Source organism: Globicephala melas, chromosome 5 (genome assembly GCF_963455315.2).
Source record: "Globicephala melas chromosome 5, mGloMel1.2, whole genome shotgun sequence".
In the NCBI taxonomy this organism is placed as follows: Eukaryota; Metazoa; Chordata; class Mammalia; order Artiodactyla; family Delphinidae; genus Globicephala; species Globicephala melas.
The window spans coordinates 74,698,952-74,723,731 of record NC_083318.1 but is presented as its reverse complement, the minus strand read 5'-3'; the positions used below and the strand labels follow the sequence as shown (position 1 = coordinate 74,723,731).

At 35.6% G+C, this 24,780-nt stretch overlaps 1 protein-coding gene across 1 annotated transcript in view; it reads left to right on the top strand.

The window, feature by feature from the left end:
* Positions 1–24,633, top strand: part of PDCL2 (phosducin like 2) — a 48,649-nt gene extending 24,016 nt beyond the window's left edge. Inside the window, exons 4-6 of the mRNA XM_030880596.3 lie at positions 11,184–11,327; positions 19,950–20,158; positions 23,586–24,633. Coding sequence (XP_030736456.1) covers positions 11,184–11,327; positions 19,950–20,158; positions 23,586–23,743 — 511 coding nt within the window. The 3' untranslated portion in view covers positions 23,744–24,633. The remainder of the gene's footprint in view (positions 1–11,183; positions 11,328–19,949; positions 20,159–23,585) is intronic.
* Positions 24,634–24,780: the final 147 nt, after the last annotated feature.

Below are 24,780 nucleotides of genomic sequence, written 5' to 3'. Positions count from 1 at the left end.
ATTTTAAGGAGCCACTTCTGGTTTCTTTTTTTTTAACATTCAAAAACAACCATATATATGGGGGAATGTAGAAAGCCTTGGGAAAGTTGAAGGCTCAGAAAAGACCTGAGAAGACCTTATGCTTTCACCTGAGGCTGATCCTGGCACAGACACACCCAATGTAAAAACACAAAAACAAAAACATGGATTGTAAGAAGAATCTGATTTCTAGAGTTACCAATTGAATAAAATATTCAGTTTTCAATAACACAAAAAAATCAGGTGTAAAAAGAAACAGGAAAGTATGGCCCAGACAAAGGAACAAAGTAAATCAATACAAAATATACCTGAGGTAGCCAAAGTGTCAGACTTACTAGACAAAGACTTTAAGACAACTTAGTTAAAGGTGCTCAAAGAGCTAAAGGAAGACATGGACAAAGACAGGAGAACATAATATGAACAAAATGAGAATAACAATAAAGAGATTGGAATTATAAAAAGGAACCAAAAGGACATTCTGAAACTAAAAAGTACAATAATTGAATTGAAATATACACTAAAGGGCTTCAAAAGCAGATATGAACCAGCAGAAAATAGAGAAAATTTGAAGATAGGACGATTCAAAGTATTGAGTCTGAGAATAAAGAAGAGAGAACAGAGCCTAACTGGCCTTGTGGTACACTACTAGGTGAACTAGCATATATAGTATGGGAGTCACAGCAGAGGAAAAGAGAAAGAAAGGGGCACAAATCATATTTGTAGAAATAATGGCTGAAAACTCCCCAAATTTGACAAAAGGCATAAATCTACAAATCCAGGGTGCTCAATGGACTCCAAGAAGGATAAACTCAGAGACCCACACAAAGACACATCCCTTAAAAAGACTATCAGCCAATTTCTCCTCAGAAATCTTAGAGGCTGCAACAGAAAAAAAAAAGCACCTGTCAGTCAAGAATTCCATATTTGGCAAAACTATGCTACAAGGATGAAGGAGAAATTAAGACATTCCTAGATAAAATCTAAGTGAGTTTGTTACTACAGCAAGTCCCCTACATATGAATGAGTTCCATTCTGAGAGCACACTCGTAAGTCTAATTTGTTCATAAGTCCAACAAAGGTAGCCTAGGTACCCAAATAATACAATTGGCTATATAGTACTGTACTGTAATAGGTTTATAAACCTTTCACACAAAACATAAAAAACAAACACAAAAAATAAAGAAAACATTTTTAATCTTAACCTTGGAAAGTACAGTAGTATAGTACAACAGCTGGCACTTCTTAGCAGTACCAGCTACATCACTGCTGCTTTTTCGCTTGTTTCTGGACATCCTGGGCTTGAAATAAAGATACTGTACTACTGTACTGTATACAGTACTGTACAGTAAAGTACCAAAAGTACAACCACTTGTAGAGGATGCATGCCTGTGACAATGTACACAAGACACATGAACTAACTTACGTGATTGGACATGCAAATGCACGTTCGCATCTTTTAAAGTTTGCAACTTGAAGGTTCGTATGTTGGGGACTTACTGTACTAGAATTCCCCTAAAAATTAGCTAAAGGAGTCTGTCAGCCTGAAATTAAAGGGCACTAGACCGTAACTCAAAACCATACGAAGAATAAATATCATAGGTAAAGGTAAGTGTATAGGTAAATATAAAAGCCAATATTACTGTATTTTTGGTTTTTAACTCCCTTTTTTCTATATGATTTAAAAGGCAAGTTTATAAAACAATAATTATAAATCAATGTTAATGGACACAGTATATAACAATGTAGTCTGTAACAATAATGAGATAAAGAGGGAGGGATGAAGATGTATAAGAGCAGAGTGTTTGTATGCTATTGAAGCTAAGTTGGCATTATTCACAGTAGGTTATTGTAAGATATTAATTTTAATCCTTAAGGTAATCACTAAGAAATAACTAAAACCATACAGAAAAGGAAAGAGAAAGGAAATCAAAATGGTATACCACAATACAAAAATACAAAAAGAAGCAATGATGGAAGAATTGAAGAACAAAAAGCATGTAAGATATAGAAATACAGAAAATAGCTAAATGGCATAAGTAAGTCCTTCCTTTTCAGTAATAACTTTGTTGTGTCAGTCCCAGCCTATCAGTAGTGATGCTATTGGCTAGGAATGCCTGAGGCACTCACCTCCTGTATTACTCATAGCTGTGATTGGACTGGTTCCTGTGGTTTGTATTATGAGTGTAGGATGCACTTCAGCAAGAAACTTTGAGAGAACTTCGAGGAACAAGATTTATTCCTCAGAAATCCTGAAGAACACACAGCATGCCTGAGGGCCACTCAGCCAGGTCTGGTGGAGGGGTGGGAGTGGGACCTGGGTCTGTGCCTTTATTAGAGTCCATTGATGGGGTATCTAGGTTTCACGGGTTGTCTCTTTATTGGCTAATGTAGAGCATAAGAGCTGGAATTAGAGCACAGGAAGGGAGAAGAGAGGTCACTCAAGTGGTCAGTTATCTAGGTTACCCAGGGCTCTCTGAAAGAAAGACTTTCATGGGTGGGAGCAGCCTAATTCCTTATCTGGTTGTTTTGCTAGTAGCTGTGTCATACAGTTGGCAGTATGGTTTTCAAGATGGATGTCTTTTGAAATAGGTGCCTCAGTAATCAAAAGCTTAATGTCAGGCACTTACATTACATACTTTAAATGTACATGGATTTTAAATTAATCCAAGTAGTCTAAAATTAAATGCATAATGAATAAAAAGAAACACATCCAGATCCTGGAAACTAAGCAATCTTGAGAAAGAACAATGTTGGAAGACCAATACTTCCTGATTTCAAAACTTACTACAAAGCAACAGTAATCAAAACAGTGTTATAGTGACATAAGGATAGACATACAGACCAGAGGAATAGAATAGAGAGACCAGAAGGAAACTTTCTCATAAATAGTCAAATGATTTTTCAACACGGTGTCAAGAACATTCAATGGGGAAAGGAAAATCTTTTCAACCAAGGGTGCTAGGAAAACTGGATATCCACATGCATAAGAATAAAATAGGACTCCTACCTCATATCATATATAAAGATTAACTCAAAATGGATCAAAGACCCAAATGTAAGAACTAAAACTATAAAACTGTTCAAACAAAACACAGGGGGAAATGTCCATGGCATTGGATTTGGAAATGATTTCTCAGATGACACCAAAAATAACTAAAGGCAACAAAAAGGAAAAAATAGATAAATTTGACTTCATCAAAATTTAAAATATTTGTGCATCAAAGGACACTATCAAGAAAGTGAAAAGACAACCCACAGAATGGGAGAAAATATTTGCAAATTAGATATATGATAAGGAATTACTAACAAGAATATATAAAGAACTCATAAAACTCAACAACAAAAAAACAAATAATTAAAAAACATGCAAAGGACTTGAATAGACATTTCTCCAAAGAAGGTATACAAATGGAAAATAAGCACATGAAAAGATGCTTAATATCATTAGTTATTAAGCAAATGCAAATCAAAACCACAGTGAGTTTCCATTTCACTCCCACCAGGGTGGTTATAATAAAGAAAACAGAAAAATAACAAAAGTGTTGGTGAACAGGTGGAGAATTTTGAACCACCATACATTGCTGGTGGGAATGTAAAATGGTGCAGTCTGGAATTTCTTCAAATATTAAACATAGAATTACCATGATCCAGCAATTCCACTCCTAGATATGTACACCCAAGAGAATCAAAAACACAAAACGTGTACATGAATGTTCATAGCAGCAGCATTCACAGTAGCCAAAAAGTACAAAGAAACTTACTGTCCATCAACTGGTGAGTGGATAAACAAAATATGGTGTATTCATACGATGGAAAATTATTCAGCCATGTAAAGAAATGATGAACTGGTACATGCTACAACAGGACTGAACCTTGTAAATGTTATGCTAAGGAAAGAAGCCAGTGACAAAAGGTCACATTTTATATGATTCTACTTACATGAAATATTCAGAATAGGAAAATTTATAGAGACAGAAAGCAGATTATTAATTTCCAGGGCCTGGGATGGGGGAATAGGGAATAACTACAAATGGATATGGGGTTTCTTTTCGTACAGTAAAACTATTCTGGAACTAGATAGTGGTAATGGATGCACAGCTTTGCGACTATTTTAAAAATCACTGAGTTATACACTATAAATCGTTGAATTTTATTGTATATGAATTATGTTACAATTTAAAACTAAAGATTTTGGAGGAACTGGAATTCTCATAATATGATAACTTTGGGAAATAGTTTGGCAATTTCTTCTAAAGTTATATATGCATTTAACATATAACCTATCAGTTAAATTCCTGGATATTTACTTGAGAGAATTGAAGGTATATGTCAGTACAAAGACTTGTACATGAATATTCATAATAGCCAGAAACTGGAAACAACCCAAAAGTCCTTCAACATGTTAAATGAATGCAAAGTGAATGAATAAACAAACTGTAGTGTGTTCATGAAAGGGAATACTACTCTGTAAGAAAGTAAGCAAACTACTGATACACACAAACTTTGGTGAAATTTGAAAACATTATATGGAATTAAAGAAGCCAGACACAGGAGAGTATCTGATACATGATCATATACATCATTTTTAAAATGAAAAAATAGTTTCCAAAATTAATACAATAAGAGAGAGAAAAGCGTAATTAAGAAGATAACCTGCTTCCTAAAATTTATTGTATAGCTGATTTTTCTCTACTTTTCAAGGCACAGATAATCCCTATGTTTTTATTAAGATGAAAAGCTTACTAATAAATTGCATATGACATTGTTACATTTATTGATAATATAATCTTACTGTCACAATCAGACAAGGCTAGTACAGACGGGAAATAATAGACTCATGGATCTTAAGTTGGTTAGTCAAAATAATCACCTAGCTTTACTACTAAAAATTTTGATTTCTTGTGTGAATTGATTTCATGATAATATAATAAGCAAAATTCAGACTGTGGGAAAGTTTGGACAAGCAATCTTGTTTCCTTCAACAAAGAAATTTCTAGGGGAAAAATAGATGGAAAAGAATCTATGTATTAAATGAGATTTAAGAGATATAATAACCACTCTTTAAATCTAATTTGGATTCCCATTTGAATAAACAAACTTTAAAAATGGGGCCAGAACTTAATGCTACTGAACTGTACACTTAAAAATGGTTAACATGGTAAATTTTATGTTATGGATATTTTGTAACAATTAAATAAAAATTTTAAGTGGATAAAATAGGATTATTTGAACAATATCTGAATATATTAAGGAATTACCATTGTTTTAGATATGATTATGCCATGTGAATTAAAAATTTTAAAGTATCCTCGTCTTTTAGAGATATATAATGAAATATTTACAGATGAAATGACATGATGTCTTATATTTGCTTGAAAATAGCCCTTGAAATGGGGAGTTAGTGGGGGTTGAGATGAAAGAGAATTGGCCATAGAAATTATTGATGGAAGATGCACACATCTGGGTCGCTTTACTACTGTAAGTGTTAATAACCATCCATAATATGAAGTTAAAAATACACGTTCCTGAGACCAGTACCAAGAGGTAATATTCAGTAACTTGGGGTTGAGTCTCAGGAATATGCCCATCTGTGGAACCTGCCATTCCCAGGTAATTCTCATGTGGGATGTCCACATGCCTCAACTTGATAAATACTGCTTTAGATTAATCTCACTTTCGAAACATAGATGCAAAAATCTTAAATGAAATATTAGCAAATAAAACAGTATTAAAATAATCATATATAGTGAATAATTAGGGTTTATTCAAGGAATGCAAGGATCGTTCAATAATCACAAATCTATTGATACAGTCACGTCAGCAGAATTTATTAAGATAATGCTAGCTGCTGTAACAAACAAGTGCAAAATCTTAGTGGTTTCACACAAGAAAATTCCTCACTCACAGATGATGCATGTTTTACAAGCTTCTTCTGAGCAGCTCTTCTCCAGGTGATGACTAGGGACCTGGGCTCTTTTTTTTTTTTTTTAATTGGAGTATAATTGCTGTACAATGTTGTGTTACTTTCTGCTGTACAATGAAAAGAATCAGCTATATGTATACATATATCCCCTCCTCCTTGGACCTCCCTCCCACCCCCCGCCACCCCATCCCACCCATCTAGGTCATCACAGAGCACAGAACTGAGCTCTCTGGGCTCTACCGCAGGTTCCCACTAGCTATCTGTTTTACACATGGTAGTGTATTTATGTCAAACCTAATCTCCCAATTCATCCCACCATCCCCTTCCCCCACTGTGTCCACAAGTCCATTCTCTACGTCTGCGTCTCTATTCCTGCTCTGCCAATAAGTTCATCTGTACCATTTTTCTAGATTCCACATATATGTGTTAATATACGATATTTGTTTTTCTCTTTCTGACTTCACTCTATATGACAGACTCTAGGCCCATCCACATCTCTACAAGTGACCCAATTTCGTTCCTTTTTATGGCTGAGTAATATTCCATTGTATATATGTACCACATCTTCCTTATCCATTCATCTGTCGATGGACATTTAGATTGTTTCCATGTCCTGGCTAATGTAAATAGTGCTGCAATGAACATTTCATTAGGGGCTTCATCATCTCAGAATCCTTAACATCCAGGCTTGTGGACCAGGAAGACAGTATGAAAGATGGGATGGGACATTTCAGAGATAAGTCCGAGAAATGTACATATCATTTTCACACATGTTCCACTGGCCCTAATCTAACTGCCAAGGATGCTGGCAAATATAGTCTTTCTGTGAGTCCTGGAAGAGGAACCTATACTGATGAACACCCAAACAGTCTCTGCCACAGAGATTAAAGAGATATTACACACAGAATTTCTTTCCCTTGCATATTCCACATCAGAAGTACAACTCTAATTCTGGTCACCAAATTCTAGTAGTATTTCAGTATCTCTGCTCTCACTTTGGATCTAAGGAAAAAGGAACCTGTAGCCTTTTAAAGTTTTACTTATTGTTAAGAAGAGAAAATTCTGTAGTAGTCTTGATAGTGCTGATTTAAAGCAAATCCCTCATTTAAAGCCAAAACAAAAGAGCAATGACAAAAGAAAACCTTTAAGACTTTTTTATAAAGCAGTTTTAGGTTCACAGCAAAATTGATGGAAGGTATAGATTTCTAATATACCTCCTGCCCCACACATAACATAACGTCCCCCATTGTCAATATTCCCCACCAGAGTGATATATTTGTTATAATTGATGAACCTGCATTGATACATCAGAATCACCCGAAGTCCATAATGTACATTACAGTTCATTCTTGGGTTTGGACAAATGTATGATGACATATATCCATCATTATGGTACCATTCACAGTATTTTCACTGCCCTAAAAATCCTCTGTGGTCTGCCTATTCATTCCTCTCCCTTGCCAACCCTTGATCTTTGTACTGTCTCCACTGTTCTGCCTTTTCCAGTCTGTCATATAGTTGGGATCATATAGTATGTAGCCTTCTTAGATTGGCTTCTTTCACTTAGTAATATGCATTTAAGTTTTCTCCATGTCTTTCCATGGCTTGATAGCTCATTTCTTTTTAGCACTGAATAATATTTCATTATCTGGATGTACCACAGTTTATTTATCCATTCATCTACTGAAGGACATCTTAGTTGCTTTCAACTTCTGGCAATTATTTATTTGTTTATTTTTGGCTGCATTGGGTCTTCGTTGCTGTGCACGGGCTTTCTCTAGTTGCGGTGAGTGGGGGCTACTCTTCGTTGTGGTGCGCAGGCTTCTCATTGCGGTGGCTTCTCTTGTTGTGGAGCACGGGCTCTAGGCGCATGGGCTTCAGTAGTCATGGCACGCAGGCTCAGTAGTTGTGGCTTGCGGGCTCAGTAGTTGTGGCCTGCGGGCTCTAGAGCGCAGGCTCAGCAGCTGTGGCATACAGGCTTAGTTGCTCCGTGGCATGTGGGATCTTCCCAGAACAGGGATCAAACCCGTGTTCCCCCTGCATTGGCAGGTGGATTCTTAACCACTGCACCACCAGGGAAGTCCCCAACTTTTGGCAATTATGAGTAAAATTGCTGTAAACATCTGTGTGCAGGTTTTTGTGTGGACATGTTTTCAACACCTCTGGGTAAATATCAAGGAGCTTGATAGCTGGATCAAATGATAAGAGTATGTTTAGTTTTGTAAAAAAAAAAAAAAAAACGGCCACACTGTCTTCCAAAGTGCCTGTACCATTTTGCATTCCCATCAGCAACGAACGAGAGTTCCTGTTTCTCCAGTCCTCTCCAGCATTTGGTGTTATCAGTGTTCCAGATATTGGCCATTCTAATAGGTGTGTAGTGGCCTCTCATTGTTTTAATTTTGTTTTCCTGTTGACATAGATGTGGAGCATCCTTTCATATGCTTATTTATCATCTGTATATCTTCTTTGGTGAGGTGTCTGTTAAGACCTTTCGCCCATTTTTAAATCAGGTTGTTTTCTTATTGTGGAGTTTTTAGAGTTTTGTATATTTCAAATAACAGTCCAGTTCAGATACGACTTTTGCAAATATTTTCTCCCAGTCTCTGCTAAGGAGATAGGTTCCTAGAGACAACTGTTACAGGGGTTTTCTGATCACCAGAGTAGGGGATACTAGGGCACAATTGGAACGTTAGTTCCAGATTCCCCAGTTTCTGGATTGCAGCGGAGAAAGCTGTTCCCTTGGCAGACCAGTTTTGCAAAGTTGTTCGGGGAGTCTTCCTGGTAGCCCAGTCTGGAGCCTCCTCCTTCATCTTTCCATTAAGTTTGTAAAGCACTTAATTCCTCAGATTAAGCTTCTTGCTGCTTAAAATAGCTAAAGGGCTTTCTGTTTATGAGACTGAATCACAGCTGGTATGACTGTTAGGTGAAAAATGCAGGCCATTGAACACTCTGTCACTTCCTGATGGCAAAGCCAACCCAGGTTTTTATGTCTTTCCCTGCCCAATTCTGTTGACAGTAAAGAAAAATGAGGAGGAGAAGGTGGAAGAGTGGAGGGAGAAGAAAAGTAGTTGATAGCTGCACCATTAAGTAGGGCATAGTGCCATCATTGGAACAAAAACTTTTTGAAAATTCTGAAATATATTAAGCCAATGAGATCAAATTGAGGGACATTAATGATAGTGATGCCAAATACTCAATGCAAACAAAATAGGGCTCCCAAAAGCTCTCTGGAGTGACTGTCAGTTCTGAATATCTGGGCCAGTAGAAGGAAAATTGAAGACCTTCAGTTTGAAAACTGAGAGGGCCCTAGACTTGGATTACTGTTCTTGACATTCTCCTCTAGGCTTAATTTTGCTTGGATTACTTGTTATATAAAGTGAGTGGTCTTACTGGACATGTTTCTAATATGTGAAATAAGGACACAGTGTTTTAAAATAGACCCAGGATTTTGTATATATTCAGGTATGGTGAAGCCAACAGATCAGGAGATAATTATTATTATTATTATTATTCACAGGTCTCAAGAGTAGGGGGCATGCCCCACAATGCAGGGCCACACAGGGAAGCACCAGTTGGTCAAGAGGCAGGAGGAGGGAGAGGCTAAGATGGATATGAGCCTTTATGTAGTTTCTGTGGGAAAGACGAGCTAGGCAGGGTAAGCAGACTTAGGATTGGCTAGTTGGAAAAAATTTGGCAGGCTCTGGACCGTAGTGTCTATCTCTAATTGTCTGGTACCAAGCCCAGGGGATGATTTGGGCAGGGGGATAGTGGCTCAGCCCAGTAAAAGAGGTAGTTGAGGGACTGGGCTCTGGATTGGTTGGTTTGCATTTGAGGACTGTGCTTTCTGGTGAGTGTTTGCTGTCTTTGGGAACTAGCTAGCTCAGAGAGGGGCAGTCTCTCTAGGATCAGGAAGACCCCAGATGCCAGAGCTGAATCTAGTAAGTCCCCTACATACAAACCTTCAAGTTGAGAACTTTCAAAGATGCCAAAGTGCCCCTGTGTGCCAGCTGTTGTACTGCACTACTGTACTTTTCAAGGTACTGTACTGTAAGATCAAAAATGTTTTATTTTTTTGTGTTTGTTTTTTATGTATTATTTGTGTGAAAAGTATTATAAACTTATTACTGTACAGTACTATATAACCGATTGTGTTAGTTGGGTACCTAGGCTAACTTTGTTGACTTACAAACAAATTGGATTTAATGAATGTGTTCTCAGAATGGAACTTGTTCATATGTAGAGGACTTACTGTACAGAAAACAAGAAAATATAGTTAATACACAGAGAAAGAAGGGGAGTAAATACTTCCAGATACTTAGAGATACAGTCAGTAACTTTTAACATACTTGCAGATATGTCAGAACCATTTGGATTTGCTTCATAAACTCAAGTATTCAACAGCTAAATCAAAGTATGTAAATTTTGAGATTTGTTTAACAAAGTTTTAAGGTTCTCTATAGATGAATAACTAGGTAACATTTATGAAAGGCTCATGGTGTGCTAGACACTGCCCTAAGAAATTTACATGTTTACACTTAATCCCGAACAATCCCATGCAAGCAGATTTTAGTTTTGTTCACATTGGGGGAAACTGAAGCTTGGAAAGATTAAATAACTTGCCCAAGTCCACGCCACTAGTAAGTGGGAGCTGGCACTTAAAGCCAGTTCAGTCTGACCTTGGAGTCCATAACTCAATCACTCTTTCTCTACCACCTCTCTACCTGCAATACATTTATAACAATTAATTGCATATATTCACAAAGGCTTTGAACTGAAAGTCAGCTTAGCATGACAGTTAAGAGCATGTCAATGGGGATAGTAATAGTGCTAACTTTGTAAAGTTTTTGCAAGGATTAAATTAGTTAACGCACTTAAAACAGCACCTAGCAACATAGTAAGCCCTCAATAAATGTTAGTTATTATGTATACTCTCCCTTTATTTAAGCCGTATATGAGAATTTGTTGACCCAATGTCTAAATAAACTCTCTATAGCTATGATTGACTTAGTCTTAAACAAAAATTAAGTCAGTAGCTAATTTCTTATACTTTACAATACCCATGATAAAGCAAATACCCGTATAAAAAGAGAAACTGGCATTGTAAAGCCGTTAATAGTTACTCTTTAAAGTGTTTGGTATGTACTAGCATTACATTCATTGCTCTAAATTATTATTGTATATGGGGATGGCCTTAAGAATATAACAATATTCTTATGTAATTTAATTTCTTTTTCTTAACTAGAGAAAAGCGGTTACAGGAATGGAAAGCTCTTAAGAAAAAACAAAAATTTGGGGAATTAAGAGAAATTTCTGGAAATCAGTATGTGAATGAAGTCACAAATGCAGAAAAGGATGTGTGGGTTATAATTCACCTATACAGATCAAGGTAATTACCATAGCTTTTTGCAAAAGGCTAATATACTAATTTTTAATATACGTATTTCTGGTTTTAATGTTGTATAAAGCATATAACAAAGATTAATCAAGAAAAATAAAGTAAATCAACCATACTTCAATTAAAAAAAGAAAAATATGGGCTTCCCTGGTGGCACAGTGGTTAAGAATCCGCCTGCCAGTGTGGGGGACACGGGTTCGAGCCCTGGTCCGGGAAGATCCCACATGCCGCGAAGCAACTAAGCCCGTGCGCCACAACTACTGAGCCTGCGTGCCACAACTACTGAAGCCCACGTGCCTAGAGCCCATGCTCCACAACAAGAGAAGCCACCGCAATGAGAAGCCCAGGCACCACAACGAAGAGTAGCCCCCGCTCGCCACAACTAGAGAAAGCCCACGCGCAGCAACAAGGACCCAACACAGCCAAAAATAAATAAAGAAGAATATATGTGTAGAGTCACTGGCTTCAGGGATTAAATTAGGTATTTTAATATATTTTCATGTCTAATTTAAAGAACTTGTTATACTTCTTAGAAAAATAAGTACTCTTTGACAGTTAATTAAAAAAACTTATAGAAAATTTCAAACATACAGAAAAGTAAAAAGAATGATAAAATGAGCACCCTAAATACCAGCCAGGTAGATTCAACAATGAACATTTTGCCATATTTGTATCATTTTGTTTATATGTGTATGTGTATGTATTTGTAGAACCATTTCAAAATAAATTACACGATGCTTTACTCTGAAGTACCTCAGCATGCATCTTCAAAATATAAGGGCATTTTTCTATATAACCATTTTCTTACCTAATACCCAGGCAGTCCTTACTCAAATTTCTCCAACTGACTTCAAAATCTTTCATAAATACATATATTTCTGAACAAGTGTCCAATCAAGGATCATGCAGTGCATTTAGATATATCAAGTCTCTTAAGTCTCTCTCTTTTTTTTTTTTGGCTGAGCCACATGGCTTGCAGGATCTTAGCTCCATGACCAGATATTGGGGCCACGGCAGAGAAAACACTGAGTCCTAACCCCTGGACTGCTAGGGAATTCAGCTCTTAAGTCTCCTTTAACTGAATAATTCCCTTGCATTCCCTTATTCCCCCAAAACAGATAATTTTAGAGTGCCTAGTTGTATTAAGTATAACCCATATGTCCCCAGGCCTCACCAGCCTGCTGTAACAGTTACCAGGAAGAGTGGACTTTTCCCTAACTCCCGGCCAGAGGAGCTGCTAGCTCCCATAGTTTCACACATCTCTCATGGAAACAGCCCCTCTAGCTTTTGGTCCCAGCCCCTCTGCCTGGGCTCCAAGCCAAATAAGAACAGAGGTCATGACAGTAGCCCTCATGTCCTCATCTCATTCTCTGTATAAAAAGTTCTTCTCTCTTGAGATCCTCAGAGAAATTCTGAACAGAGCAACTTAGGCAAATTAGAACCCTGCTGTTTACCAACTCACCAGTTTCTCAAACAAATTTTAATAGGACACCATGCCCCATAAAAGAAGACATTACTTTTATTGTAACTAAAAAGATTGATAATTAATTTTTGAGTAGTTTAAAGCCTTAAAAAGAATCAATTCCCATTTTACCTATACCACTTATATGGTAAAATCAAGTGTGTAAATGCTGCCGATTTTCATTCTTCACAAATAGGTATGAGGAACACTGACATTTATAATACTGTGATCTGTGTGTGATAAATGTTATATACTGAAGTGATTCACTGAATGTCTTTTCTGAGACCCATTCTGATTAGCAGAATAGATGTTAGTTTTGAATGCTCATACCATAGTATAAAATTTACTTTAATGGTTATATCTAGATAAATAACTAGTTTTGACCAATAATTTTCAAAAATTCATAAAAGAGGTTGAATGTGTTTTAGTCTCATCTAGTCTGTTTCAAACTGTTATGCTTTGATGGACTCAAAGAGTAAGAATCTGTTTTCATAATAGTTTAAGTATTTATGATCTTCTCAGAAAGTTCCTGGGGGGGCAATCTAAGATAGTTACATAAAATATGTGTTTTGGGACTTCCCTGGTGGTCCAGTGGCTAAGAGCACACCCTCCCAACGCAGTGGGCCCGGGTTCAATCCCTGGTCAGGGAACTAGATCCCACATGCTGCAACTAAAAGTTTTCATGCTGCAACTGAAAGATTCCACATGCCACAACGAAGATCCCGCGTGCCGCAACTAAGACCCAGCGCAGCCAAGAAAAAATAAAATTAGTTTTCTTGACATTAAGAAAATGTATTAATGTGTTGGTACAAAATTAAGAAAACTAATCTATAATCAAAGTTATAAAACAGAAAACAATTATTTGTGTTACACATGTTCTTTAGAAAAGTCTAGTTTTTAATAACTTTTTAATAATGTAAAGTATAACTGATAAATTTGTGTTTCTAGCTGCCTTCTAAAAATTTTACAGGAGGGTAAGAGTTTGTTTTTTAACTAGATTCCTAAGCTCTGTAATTTTAATGTCTCTTTGCCATTAAGTTTATAGGCTCAGCCTGCTTAGGTTACCTTAAAGGGATCTAGTTCACTCTGGGCCAGTGAACCTAGTGGCTTAACTTCAAGTCAGCCTTGTTTTCGATTTTATTCAATCTTACGCCTGTGTCCAAGTTCTAATTTGGGGCTTCTACATTATTCCCGTACCCAACTGTACATTTTGAACCTCAAATATCATAACTAGGCCCTTAACTTGTTTTTGGATGTCAGAGGTCTCCCTTAGTTTTTACAGATCTTCTGAGGTTCAATTTTGGCCCTTGAACCCCAACACCAAGTCTTTTCCCTACCGCTTGCTGTCAGAACTGCCTTCAGGTAGCCACTTTCTCCCTGCACTGCAGTCTATTGTGCCATACTCTCCTAATTCTGTACTTTTCACTGCTACCACCAATGCCCACCTGCCTTCTGCCATTAACACCACCCACCCCATAAGTGGGTCATACCACCGACTCAGCTCTCATTGTGATAGTAATCATAAAATTCTTCTAAATTAGATATTTGTGGGTGCATTTCACCTATTTGAGGGAAACTGAAGCTTATAAAGTATTTATGTCATTGCTTTGTGTGGAAAACTGATTTAAGTTAGGCAGTACATGTTTTTCTAATATTACCTTTAGTATGCTATCCACTAAAATAAAGCAGTATCTAGATTTGTAGCAGGTTATACTTATCAGGGTATATATGTATACATATATTCTGAAATGTAAATTAAACATATAATGCATTTAATTTGTTTTTCTCTTAGCTTTTTGTTACATAAATTGATATATAACATCTCTTAGTGTTAAGCTGATTTCTGAGGATTTTGTAGATGCTGGAGGTGCAAAGGCATATAAGGCATCTATCTCTCCCATTAAAGAAATTTCAGTAGAGGGAGACAATTAGATGTAATAATAATGTCTTTTAGGTGCTATGATTGAATTCTATACAGAGTAGAGTAAAGGCACTGAAGAGGGAGTAGTAAGTTCAACTCTTGGAGGGTGGAAGTACAGGACTTTCTGTGAAATAATTCTTGGTCTTGGCCTCAAAAATTAGGAAAAGATTCCCCGAGTTTACAGAGTTGGAGGAAGTAGACAGACTGAATGGGGTATTTCCGATGGGGTATGCAGCTTGAACAAAGGTACAGAAATAAGAGGGATCATCTTGCTTTAGAGGACCTTGAGTAATATGGTGGCAGGCAGACAATAATGCTGGAGAGATAGGCAGGAGCCAGACCACAGAGAACCTTGAAAGCTACCCTGAGGAGCCCAGACTTATCCTGAAGGCAGTGAGGAGCCATTGGAGGATTTTACAATCAAGGGAAGGGCATTTGTTGCATGATGAGATTTTCCTGCTGAGCCAACTTTTTCAGTAGGGTCTAGGATGGGTTTGGGGAACCATGACTGGAAACGCAGAGACCACTTAGGACAATCTGAAGTTGCTCAGATGAGACAGGAAAGGAGGAAAGCAGTAGAGAAAGAGAGGAGAGGATAGGTATAAGATAAGGAGGTAGAATCAATATAACTTGATTACTTATTAGATATTGTAGAGGAAAGGGAGATTTTTTGGCCTGAGTGCACTGAGAAAATACAGATGTATTATGGTACAATGTATTATGGTATAGTTTAGATGAGAAAAGCTATAGATGAGCAGCTCATGAGCCAATATCAAAGATTACTAAATTAATGTATGTTTATATATGTCAGATGAAAATAAAATATTTAAGTTAAAATTATTTTTGTGTGATTCCCTGCTTTGACTTTTTTACCTTTGGTCCCGCTTTATCCATTTCTCCCACCTCTGGCAGCCACCAGTCTGTGCCCTGTATCTATGAGCTTTTTTTTTCTTTCTTTCTAGCTTCCACATATAAGAGATATCATATGGCATTTGCTTTTCTCTGTCTAACTTATTTCACTTGTCATAATACCCTTTAGGTACATTCGTGTTGTCCCAAAAGGCAAATTTTTGTTCTTTTTTATGGCTGAATAATATTCCATTGTATATATACCACAATTTCTTTGTCCATTCATCCATTGATGGACATTTAGGTTGTTTCCATATCTTGGCTATTGTAAATAATGCTGCAATGAATATGGGGGTGCATGTATCTTCTCGAGTTAGTGTTTTTTTCCTCCAGATAAATAACCAAAGGTAGAATTGCTAGATCATATGGTAGTTCTATTTTTAATTTTTTGAGGAACCTCTATACTGTTTTCCATAGTGGCTGTACCAGTTTACATTCCCACCGCCAGTGCACAAGAATTCTCTTTTCTCCATGTCCTTGCCAACATGTTATTTCCTGTCCTTCTGATAATAGCCATTTTAACAGGTGTGAGGTGATATCTCACTGTGGTTTTGACTTGCATTTCCCTGATGATTAATAATGTTGAGTATATTTTCATGTACCTGTTGGCCGTCTGTATGTCTTCTTTGGAAAAATGTGTATTCAGATCTTCTGCCCATTTTTAAATCAGATTGTTTTTTTGATATTGAGTTATATGAGTTCTTTATATATTTTGATATTAGCTCCTTATCAGACATATGATTTGCAAATATTTTCTCCCATTCAGTAGGTTGACTTTCATTTTATTGATAGTTTCTTTAGGTGTGCAGAAGCTTTTTAGTATAATGTAGTCTCATTTACTTTTGCTTTCATTGCTTTTGCTTTTGGTGTCAGATTCAAAAAATCATTACCAAGACCTACGTCATTGCTTATGTTCTCTTCTAGGAGTTCTGTGGTTTCAGGTCTTACATTCAAGTCTTTAATCCAATTTGAGTTAATTTTTGTGTATGGTATAAGATAGGGATCAAGTTTCATTTTTCTGCATGTGGCTGTCCAGTTTTCCCAACACCATTTATTAAAGAGACTGTCCTTTCCCCATTGTATATTCTTGCCTTCTTTGTCATAAATTAACCATATAAGGTGTGGGTTTATTTCTGGGCTCCCTATGCTGTTCCATTGATCTTTGTGTCTATTTTTATGCAAATGCCATAATATTTTAATTACTATACCTTTATAATACAGTTTGAAATCAGGAAGCAAGATGCCTCCAGCTTTGTTCTTTCTCAAGATTGCTTTGGCTATTTGGATTTTTTGTGATTCTATTCAAATTTTAGGATTATTTGTTCTCTTTCTGTGAAAAATTCCATTGGCATTTTGATAAGGATTGCATCGAATCTGTAGATTGCTTTGGGTGCTGTGAACATTTTAACAAAAATAATTCCAATCCGTGAGCACAAAGTATCTTTCATGTTTGTTTCTTTTTCAATTTCTTTCATTAATGTCTTGTAATTTTCAATATGCAGATCTTTCACATCCTTGGGTAAGTTTATTCCTGGGTATTTTATTCTTTCTGATGCAATTATAAATGGGATTGTTTTCTTTATTTCTCCTTCTGATAGTTCATGATTAGTGTATAGAAACACAGCTGGTTTTTGTGGATTGATTTTTTTTATCTTGCAACTTTACTGAATTCTTTATTCAGTTTTTTTTTTTTGATGGCGTCTTTAGGGTTTTCTACATATAATATCATGTCATCTGCAAATAGTGACAATTTTACTTCTTCATTTCCTATTTGGATGCCATTTATTTATTTATTTATGTATCTTGCCTAATTGCTCTGGCTAGGACTTACAATATTATGTTGAATAAAAGCAGTAAGAGTGGGCAATCTTGTCTTGTTCCTCATCTTGAGGAAAGGCTTTCAGCTTTTCACTGTTGAGTATGACATAAGCTGTGGGCTGGTCATATATGGCCTTTATTATGTTGAGATACATTCCCTCTATACCCACTTTGTTGAGATTTTTTTTTTTTAATTTGTGAAACAAGTTTAGCAAAATATATTGAGGATAAAAGCCAGAAACTGATAAAGAAAAGCCAAATTAAAAAATATACAAGTCTTCCCCCAAATATTGATAAGACCTAGCGCATTACCATTGATTTCAGTTTTCAGGGTTTGTTTAAAAATAGAGCAAGAACTCAAAAGTACATGTGAAGCAATTTGAGTGCAGAAATCCTTATTCTTCCTCTATCATTTATGTTTGTCTGGCCTACAATGAACTAAACTGCAATTTTTTTCTTAGTGGTTCAGCTTTATCAAGTTTTTCCAAAGCATGCATTTGATTTTCTTAAGAACTACAATGATTTTTGTTGTCCTATTTTTATTTATTTGTTAATTATAATAAAATGTGCAATGGGCATAAATAGGTGTAGAGGGAAAAAACAGACAAAAGTCCAGAGGGGTTACCACCTGCCTGGGGCATGCAGTATGCCCTGGCATGAGCCACTCAGTTAAAAGAGCTTTGACTTCAACTATAGGTGTGACAGGTTTTAGGAGTTGAGAATACAAAGGGGAATAAGATGCTTTTATGGTATAGTACAAGAGGCCAATTAAACATTATATATATATTTTGAAAGGACATATAAAGTGTAGTACAAGAGAAAAAAGTACTAATTTTGTCTGTTTAAAGAACTTTTCCCTAATTAACATCAGTTCACACAAATATTTCTTTACACTGTTGTTTCAAATATGCTCTATATGAATGATGAGAAAATGCATACAAAGGAGAAATACATGTATCAAATTCAGTGTTTTTTTTTTTAAAGAAAATACTGATAAAGATCAGATTTGTTTGTTTGTTTGTTTGAGGGAGGAGGGGAGATGAAGTTCATCCACTGTTGATATCAGAATGGGTGAGACTGCCCAGTGAATGTGTCTAGAATTAGAAAAGGGTCTAGGACATAATTACAAGCAATATCTACATTTGAGGTATAGACAGAAGAAGGAAGTCAAAGGAGTAAAAAGGAAATTAATAGAAAGTGTTATCACAGAAGGCAAAAAAGGAGAACTCTTTAACAAGGGAAGTGAACAGAACATAGAGATTTTTTTTTTACCTTTTTCATCTAGGCTGTGACCAGAAGGAGAGAGAGTAGTTTATTAGAGGGAGAGTTAAAAGGGACTTTTTAAAAAATTTAGTAATTTTATGTAAAGTGGAGAAGGAAAGGTTAAGAAAACAGGAAGAGAGGGAAGCAGAATAACAAATAAAGGCCCCATAGGAAATGGAAAGAGTGTGGGATAAAGCAGAGGATTAGCTTTGAAAGTATTTGATGAATCTGTGAGTGAGTGATAGACTGAGAGAAAAGGGACTAATCAACGTGTGAGTGTAATGAGAGTTAAGTGATAGAGCAGGAAGAATTGTAGGTTTTGGTTACATTTCCAATCAATTTTAAATTTCTGATGAAGAATAGTTCTGGATGATGGGGAACAGGATGTGGCATGTCAAAGAGAAGGATGGATGAAGTTTGTTAGAGTAAAGGAATTCAAGGAAGCTTGAAATAACTTCAGATGTGATGATCTCATGTGGAAATAAACGCTTGATGAAGAGTTGGGATCCCCTTGTTTCAATTCAGAGCTGCTAAGGAGTCCCTAGATATGTCCTGTTTTTTTCTTTTCTTTTTTCTTTCTTTCTCCTCCCCCCCCACTGCCCCCCAACCCCCTCCATGTGCTATAAACTAGGAACTGGCTCGATTAAATTGATGCTAAGTCAGATGTGGTTAGCTTCAGTTAGGCAGCAAATTCCCGTGGTAGCAAGCTTCATTCCCAGGCTATGACGGTGTTTGTAATAAAAATGAGAGAACTTGTGACTTCCCTGGTGGTCCAGTAGCTAAGGCTCCGTGCTCCCAATGCAGGGGGCCCGGGTTCAATCCCTGGTCAGGGAACTAGATCCCACAAGATGCAACTAAAGAGTCCACAGGATGCAACTAAAAATTCCACAAGGTACAACTAAAGCTCCCACAAGACGCAACTAAATATCCCACAAGACGCGACTAAAGAAACTGCATGCCGCAACTAAAAGATCCCTCATGCTGCAACGAAGATCCTGCGTGCCACAACTAAGACCCAGTGCAGGCAAATAAATAAATAAATAAATTTTTTTAAAAATCAGAGAACTCTATAGTTCATCCTTACTAAAGGTAAAAATAGAGGATAGCAATTGATATGCTCTTATATTAAAAGAATATCTAAAGATATATTTTTGTCATGGAGATGTTTCACTTATTTTATTAGATTGAGATGAGTAGTCTTGTTTTTTAACAACGTTGTGTGTACTGTTTCTCTGTTTAGCATCCCAATGTGTTCGTTGGTTAACCAGCATCTTAGTCTCCTAGCAAGAAAGTTTCCTGAAACTAAATTTGTTAAAGCCATTGTGAATAGCTGTATTCAACACTACCATGACAATTGTTTACCAACAATTTTTGTTTATAAAAATGGTCAGATAGAAGGCAAATTCATTGGAATTATAGAATGTGGAGGGATAAATCTCAAGCTAGAAGGTAATGATGTTACTTTTAAATTCATTTGTAAAAATTCTATAAATTAACATATATCATGAAAGTTTATTTTCATAAAACATAAGGTTTTTCCTCTTATTTCTTATTTTCTCTTACTTCTTTTTCTTCTTAGATGCCTCCAGATTAATTTTCCTACAGTAATACTATCATAACATGCATTTGCTTAAATCCTTAATGGTTCCTTGTTTCAAATAAGTTAAAAATTCAGAATCATATGCTTGAAACTTTCAGCCCATCTATACAATTATACTTCTCAGTGCTTCCTAGTCGCTGCTCCAGCCAGGCTGGTCTTCAACCACTACCCCAGATGCACTTAACTCATTTATGGCTTTATACTTTGTTTCATACTCTTTCCCTATACCCCAAATACCTTACCCTACTTTTTTCTTCCATCCAAACCCTATTCCTTCATGGGTCTCCTAGGTTACCATTTATTCCATTATGTGTTTCTGGACCAATTTCTAATCTGTTTTCATCTTCTCTACTGAATTTCTATAGCATATATTCTCTATACAACTTATTTTCCACTTACCTACATACTGTCAGATTTTGTTGGTTAACCAATTCCCTTTGAGTTTTGTCTCCCTAACAGGTACAAGGACTATGCCTACTACTATTTTCTTTTTGACAGTACACAGCACAGGACTTTATATTTTTACCTTTTTTAATAATGTTTACTTTCTAACCTAGTTCTAAGACCATATTCTTCAGTTAGTCATTTCTTGGAACTGCTATAATCCTGTATTATTAAAATCTTTCTCTCAGACAATCGTATTAAAGCCATTGTGAATAGCTATTTTTAACAGCTTTCCTTTCACTCTCTCATTCCCCTAAAACTGCTTTTGGCCTTACTAAGGCCTCCAGTATTTTGATTGTTCCAGAATTTTCCTTCTCCCAGTCTCTAAGGCCCCTCTTTGTTTTACTACCTTGTTTTTTCAGCTTGTACCTTATCCTCTAAATTTAAAAACTGCATAGAAATACAGACAATAATATAGTAAATATTCATGTAATCATTACCAAAAATAACAAATGTGAACATTTGTTCATGTTTGCTTCAGCTATTTATTATTGAAAAAAACAGTACAGATATTGTTGAGGTTGCCTGTATTTCCATTCCTAATCCTGTTCCCCTCTCTGCCTCACTAAGCAATCACTATCATGAATAGTGTGTTATCGGGTCCATGCTTTTTAAAATTGTTACATTTGAAAAAAAATTTTTTATTGTGAAATACACATAACATGAAATTTACCATTTTAACCATTTAAAAATATACAGTACAGTATTATTAACTGTAGTTATTGTGGTATACATTACATACCTGGGACTTAATTTATAAATAATGTTATTTTATTTAATCATTTTTAAGTATATCTTTAAGTGACATTAAGTATTGATATATTTTCACTGTTGTGCTGCTATCGTCACCATTATCCATCTCTAGAACTCTTTGCATCTTGCATAACTGCAACTCTATATCCTTAAACAATAACTCCCTATTCTCTGTTCCCTTCAGCCCCTGGCAACCACCATTCTGCTTTCTACCTCTGAATTTGACTCCTCTCAGTGAATCATACAGTGTTTGTCCTTTTGTGACTGGCTTGTTTCACTTGGCATAATGTCCTCAAGGTTAATCCATGTTGTAGCATGGGTCAGGATTTCCTTCCTTTTTAAGGCTTTACGGCTGAATAATATTCCATTGTATGTTTTTATAGCACATTTTGTTTACCCATTAATGTGTTGATGGAAAGATTTGTTGCTTCTGTCTTTGGCCGTTGTGAATAATGCTGCTATGAACATGGACGTGCAAATAACCTGTTCTAGTCCCTGTTTTCAGTTCTTTTGAATGTATACTCAGAAGTAGAGATGCTAGATCATATGATAATTCTACTTTAATTTTCTGAGCGACAGCATACTGTTTTCCATAGGGGCTTCACCATATTACACTCCCACCAACAGTAAACAGGAGTTCTAATTTCTCTGCATCCACACCAACACCTGTTATGTTCTGTTTTGTTTTTTAAAATAGTAACCATCCTAATGTATGTGATGTGTTTTTCCCCCACTGGCTTTTAATATTTCCAGTGTCATTTTTCAGGATTAAAAAAAATGCTTCAATCTGTTTCTGAAATTTCTACTATGTTCCACTGGTCTGTTTGTCTATCCCTGAATCAATATAGCACTGTGTTAATTACTGTACCTTTGTAACAATCTAGTTGTCTCTAGTAGGGCAAGTCTTTTTCAAAATTTTATATAAATGTTGGAATTAGTCAAGTTCTGTGAGAAATACTGTTGGTTAGTTATTAGAATTATATTTATAGATTAATTGTTGGAGACTTGATATCCTAATAATAGTGAATGTTCCTATCCATGAATAAGATATAGCATGTCACTCATTTTGGTCTTCTTTCATTTTTTGGTAGTTTTCCTCATAAATATAATATATTTACAGTTGGCCCTTGAACAACACAGGGGTTAGGAGCACTGACCCCATGCAGTCGAAAATCCACACATAACTTTACAGTTGGCCCTCCATATTCGCGGTTCTGCATCTGTGGATTCAACCAACCATGGATCATGTAGTACTATAATATACATTTACTGAAAAAAACCCACGTATAAGTGAACCCCTGCAGTTCAAACCTGTGTTGTTCAAGGGTCAATTGTATTACTTTTCATAATGTAATATATTTTGTAATTTTCCTCATAAGTGTATTTTGTAATTTTCCTCACAAATGGTCTGTTCATTTATACAGTGCTTAGGAATAAATTTAACAAATAAGGAATTTGCAGGGTTGGGGGATTTTGGTTATCAGTTCAATTCTTTTCAGTTTCCCTGTTGAATATGTTTTCGTAATTCACATTTTTGTTGAAATTTTCCCACTAAAATTTTCAAATGTATTGACATACTTTTTTTCTCATAGTAGTCTCATGGCTTTAAAATCTTTATCTTGGTTATTCCCCATGTAAAATCTTTATATTATTTGGTTTCTTTCCTTTACTTGTGATCATTTTTGCCCAAATTGTGTCTATTAGTCTCTTCAAAGAATCAACTTTTGATTTTGTTGGTCACCTCTACTGATTTTGTTTTTCTACTTTTGCTAAAGTCTTTTCTTCATTATATGCCTCATTCTGCTTTCTTTGGGTTTACTTTATTTTTTTCCTAACTTCTTGATTTGTACTTTCAAAGCACTATTTTCAGTCATTTTAAAATAAACATTTTAACCATAATTTCTCCCTTTAAGTATAACTTTGCTGTATCCAATGTGTATCTTGATATTGTAGTACTTTCATTGTAATCTAGTTCTAAATATGTCATCATTTCCACATTAATTTTCTTAGAGTCAACTTCTGTTTCATATAGATGTTCCAAGATTTTTATCTGATTTATTGATGGATTATTTATTGCAGAACTTGAATGGAAGCTAGCAGAAGTTGGAGCAATACAGACTGATTTGGAAGAAAACCCCAAAAGAGTCATTGTAGATGTGATGGTATCTTCAATTAGAAACACTTCTATTTATGATGATACTAATAGCTCAAACAGTGATAATGATGATACCAAATAGAAATATATTTAATAAATAGCTTTAAAGTGTTTATATATGGAATATTTTATTTGCCACTGCCTTTATAATCAAAGATCAGAAAATTCATAAATAAATTTCTTTTTATATTAGAATTATAGCTTATATGTCATTATAAAAACTTTCAGGTATTTTAGAATATTCATTGCCTCCAACAAAACTAGAATTTGTACTGAACCCTTAATATTTGTTTGTGATTTATCTTTTTTCGGATCCTTATTGGACAAAAACAAAAATATTACAAGTCCTCTGTGTTGCCTGCTCACTTCCAAAGAGGCCTGTGGATAAAAATGATGAAAGAGAACCATGAAATTTCATTTAATTTACTTCAATCAATATTAAAGTCTATTATTTAGGGGCTTTGAATGAAAATACTTAAATTTATGACCATATGACTTTTGTTCGAAATCTCTTACCTATTAAAAAAAAAAACCAATCAATAGAAAAAATGCAATTTAAAGGTTCTGAAAAGTACACAAGAAACTTCTGCACTCATTGTTGTAGTTTTTAATAGTTGTTCTATTATTAAGTTAGAAAATATTGATTTACTAAGTATACTGACAGTTAGGCAACAGAATTATTAGAACTGTATGACATTGTAAGTCATACAATGTAAGTTTCTAAATCATGAAGAGAAGTGAGAAAAATATATTATGAGGCTTATGTATGTTTTAATAGTAATCACAGAAGAATTCATCATGAGAAAATATGTAATACGAGGACACTGAAGAAGACCTGCAGGATGTCTTATCTTGGCTTAATAATTAACACCACTTTTAGAGAAAATGGTGTTAAATCCAGCATGTAATAATAGTTCAATAACAGATTTTATTCTTCTACTATTTTTGTATTGATGACCCATCATTCTGATTATGGATATTCACCGATGTCTGTGAGAGGATCTAGACTTTAAATGATTAGATTACAAAAATAAATTGGTGAGAATTGAGGCAGTTTAACACGGAATCAGAAAAGGCTCTTTGCTCTTCTTGGGGGTGAGTTGGGATCACAGAGGCTGC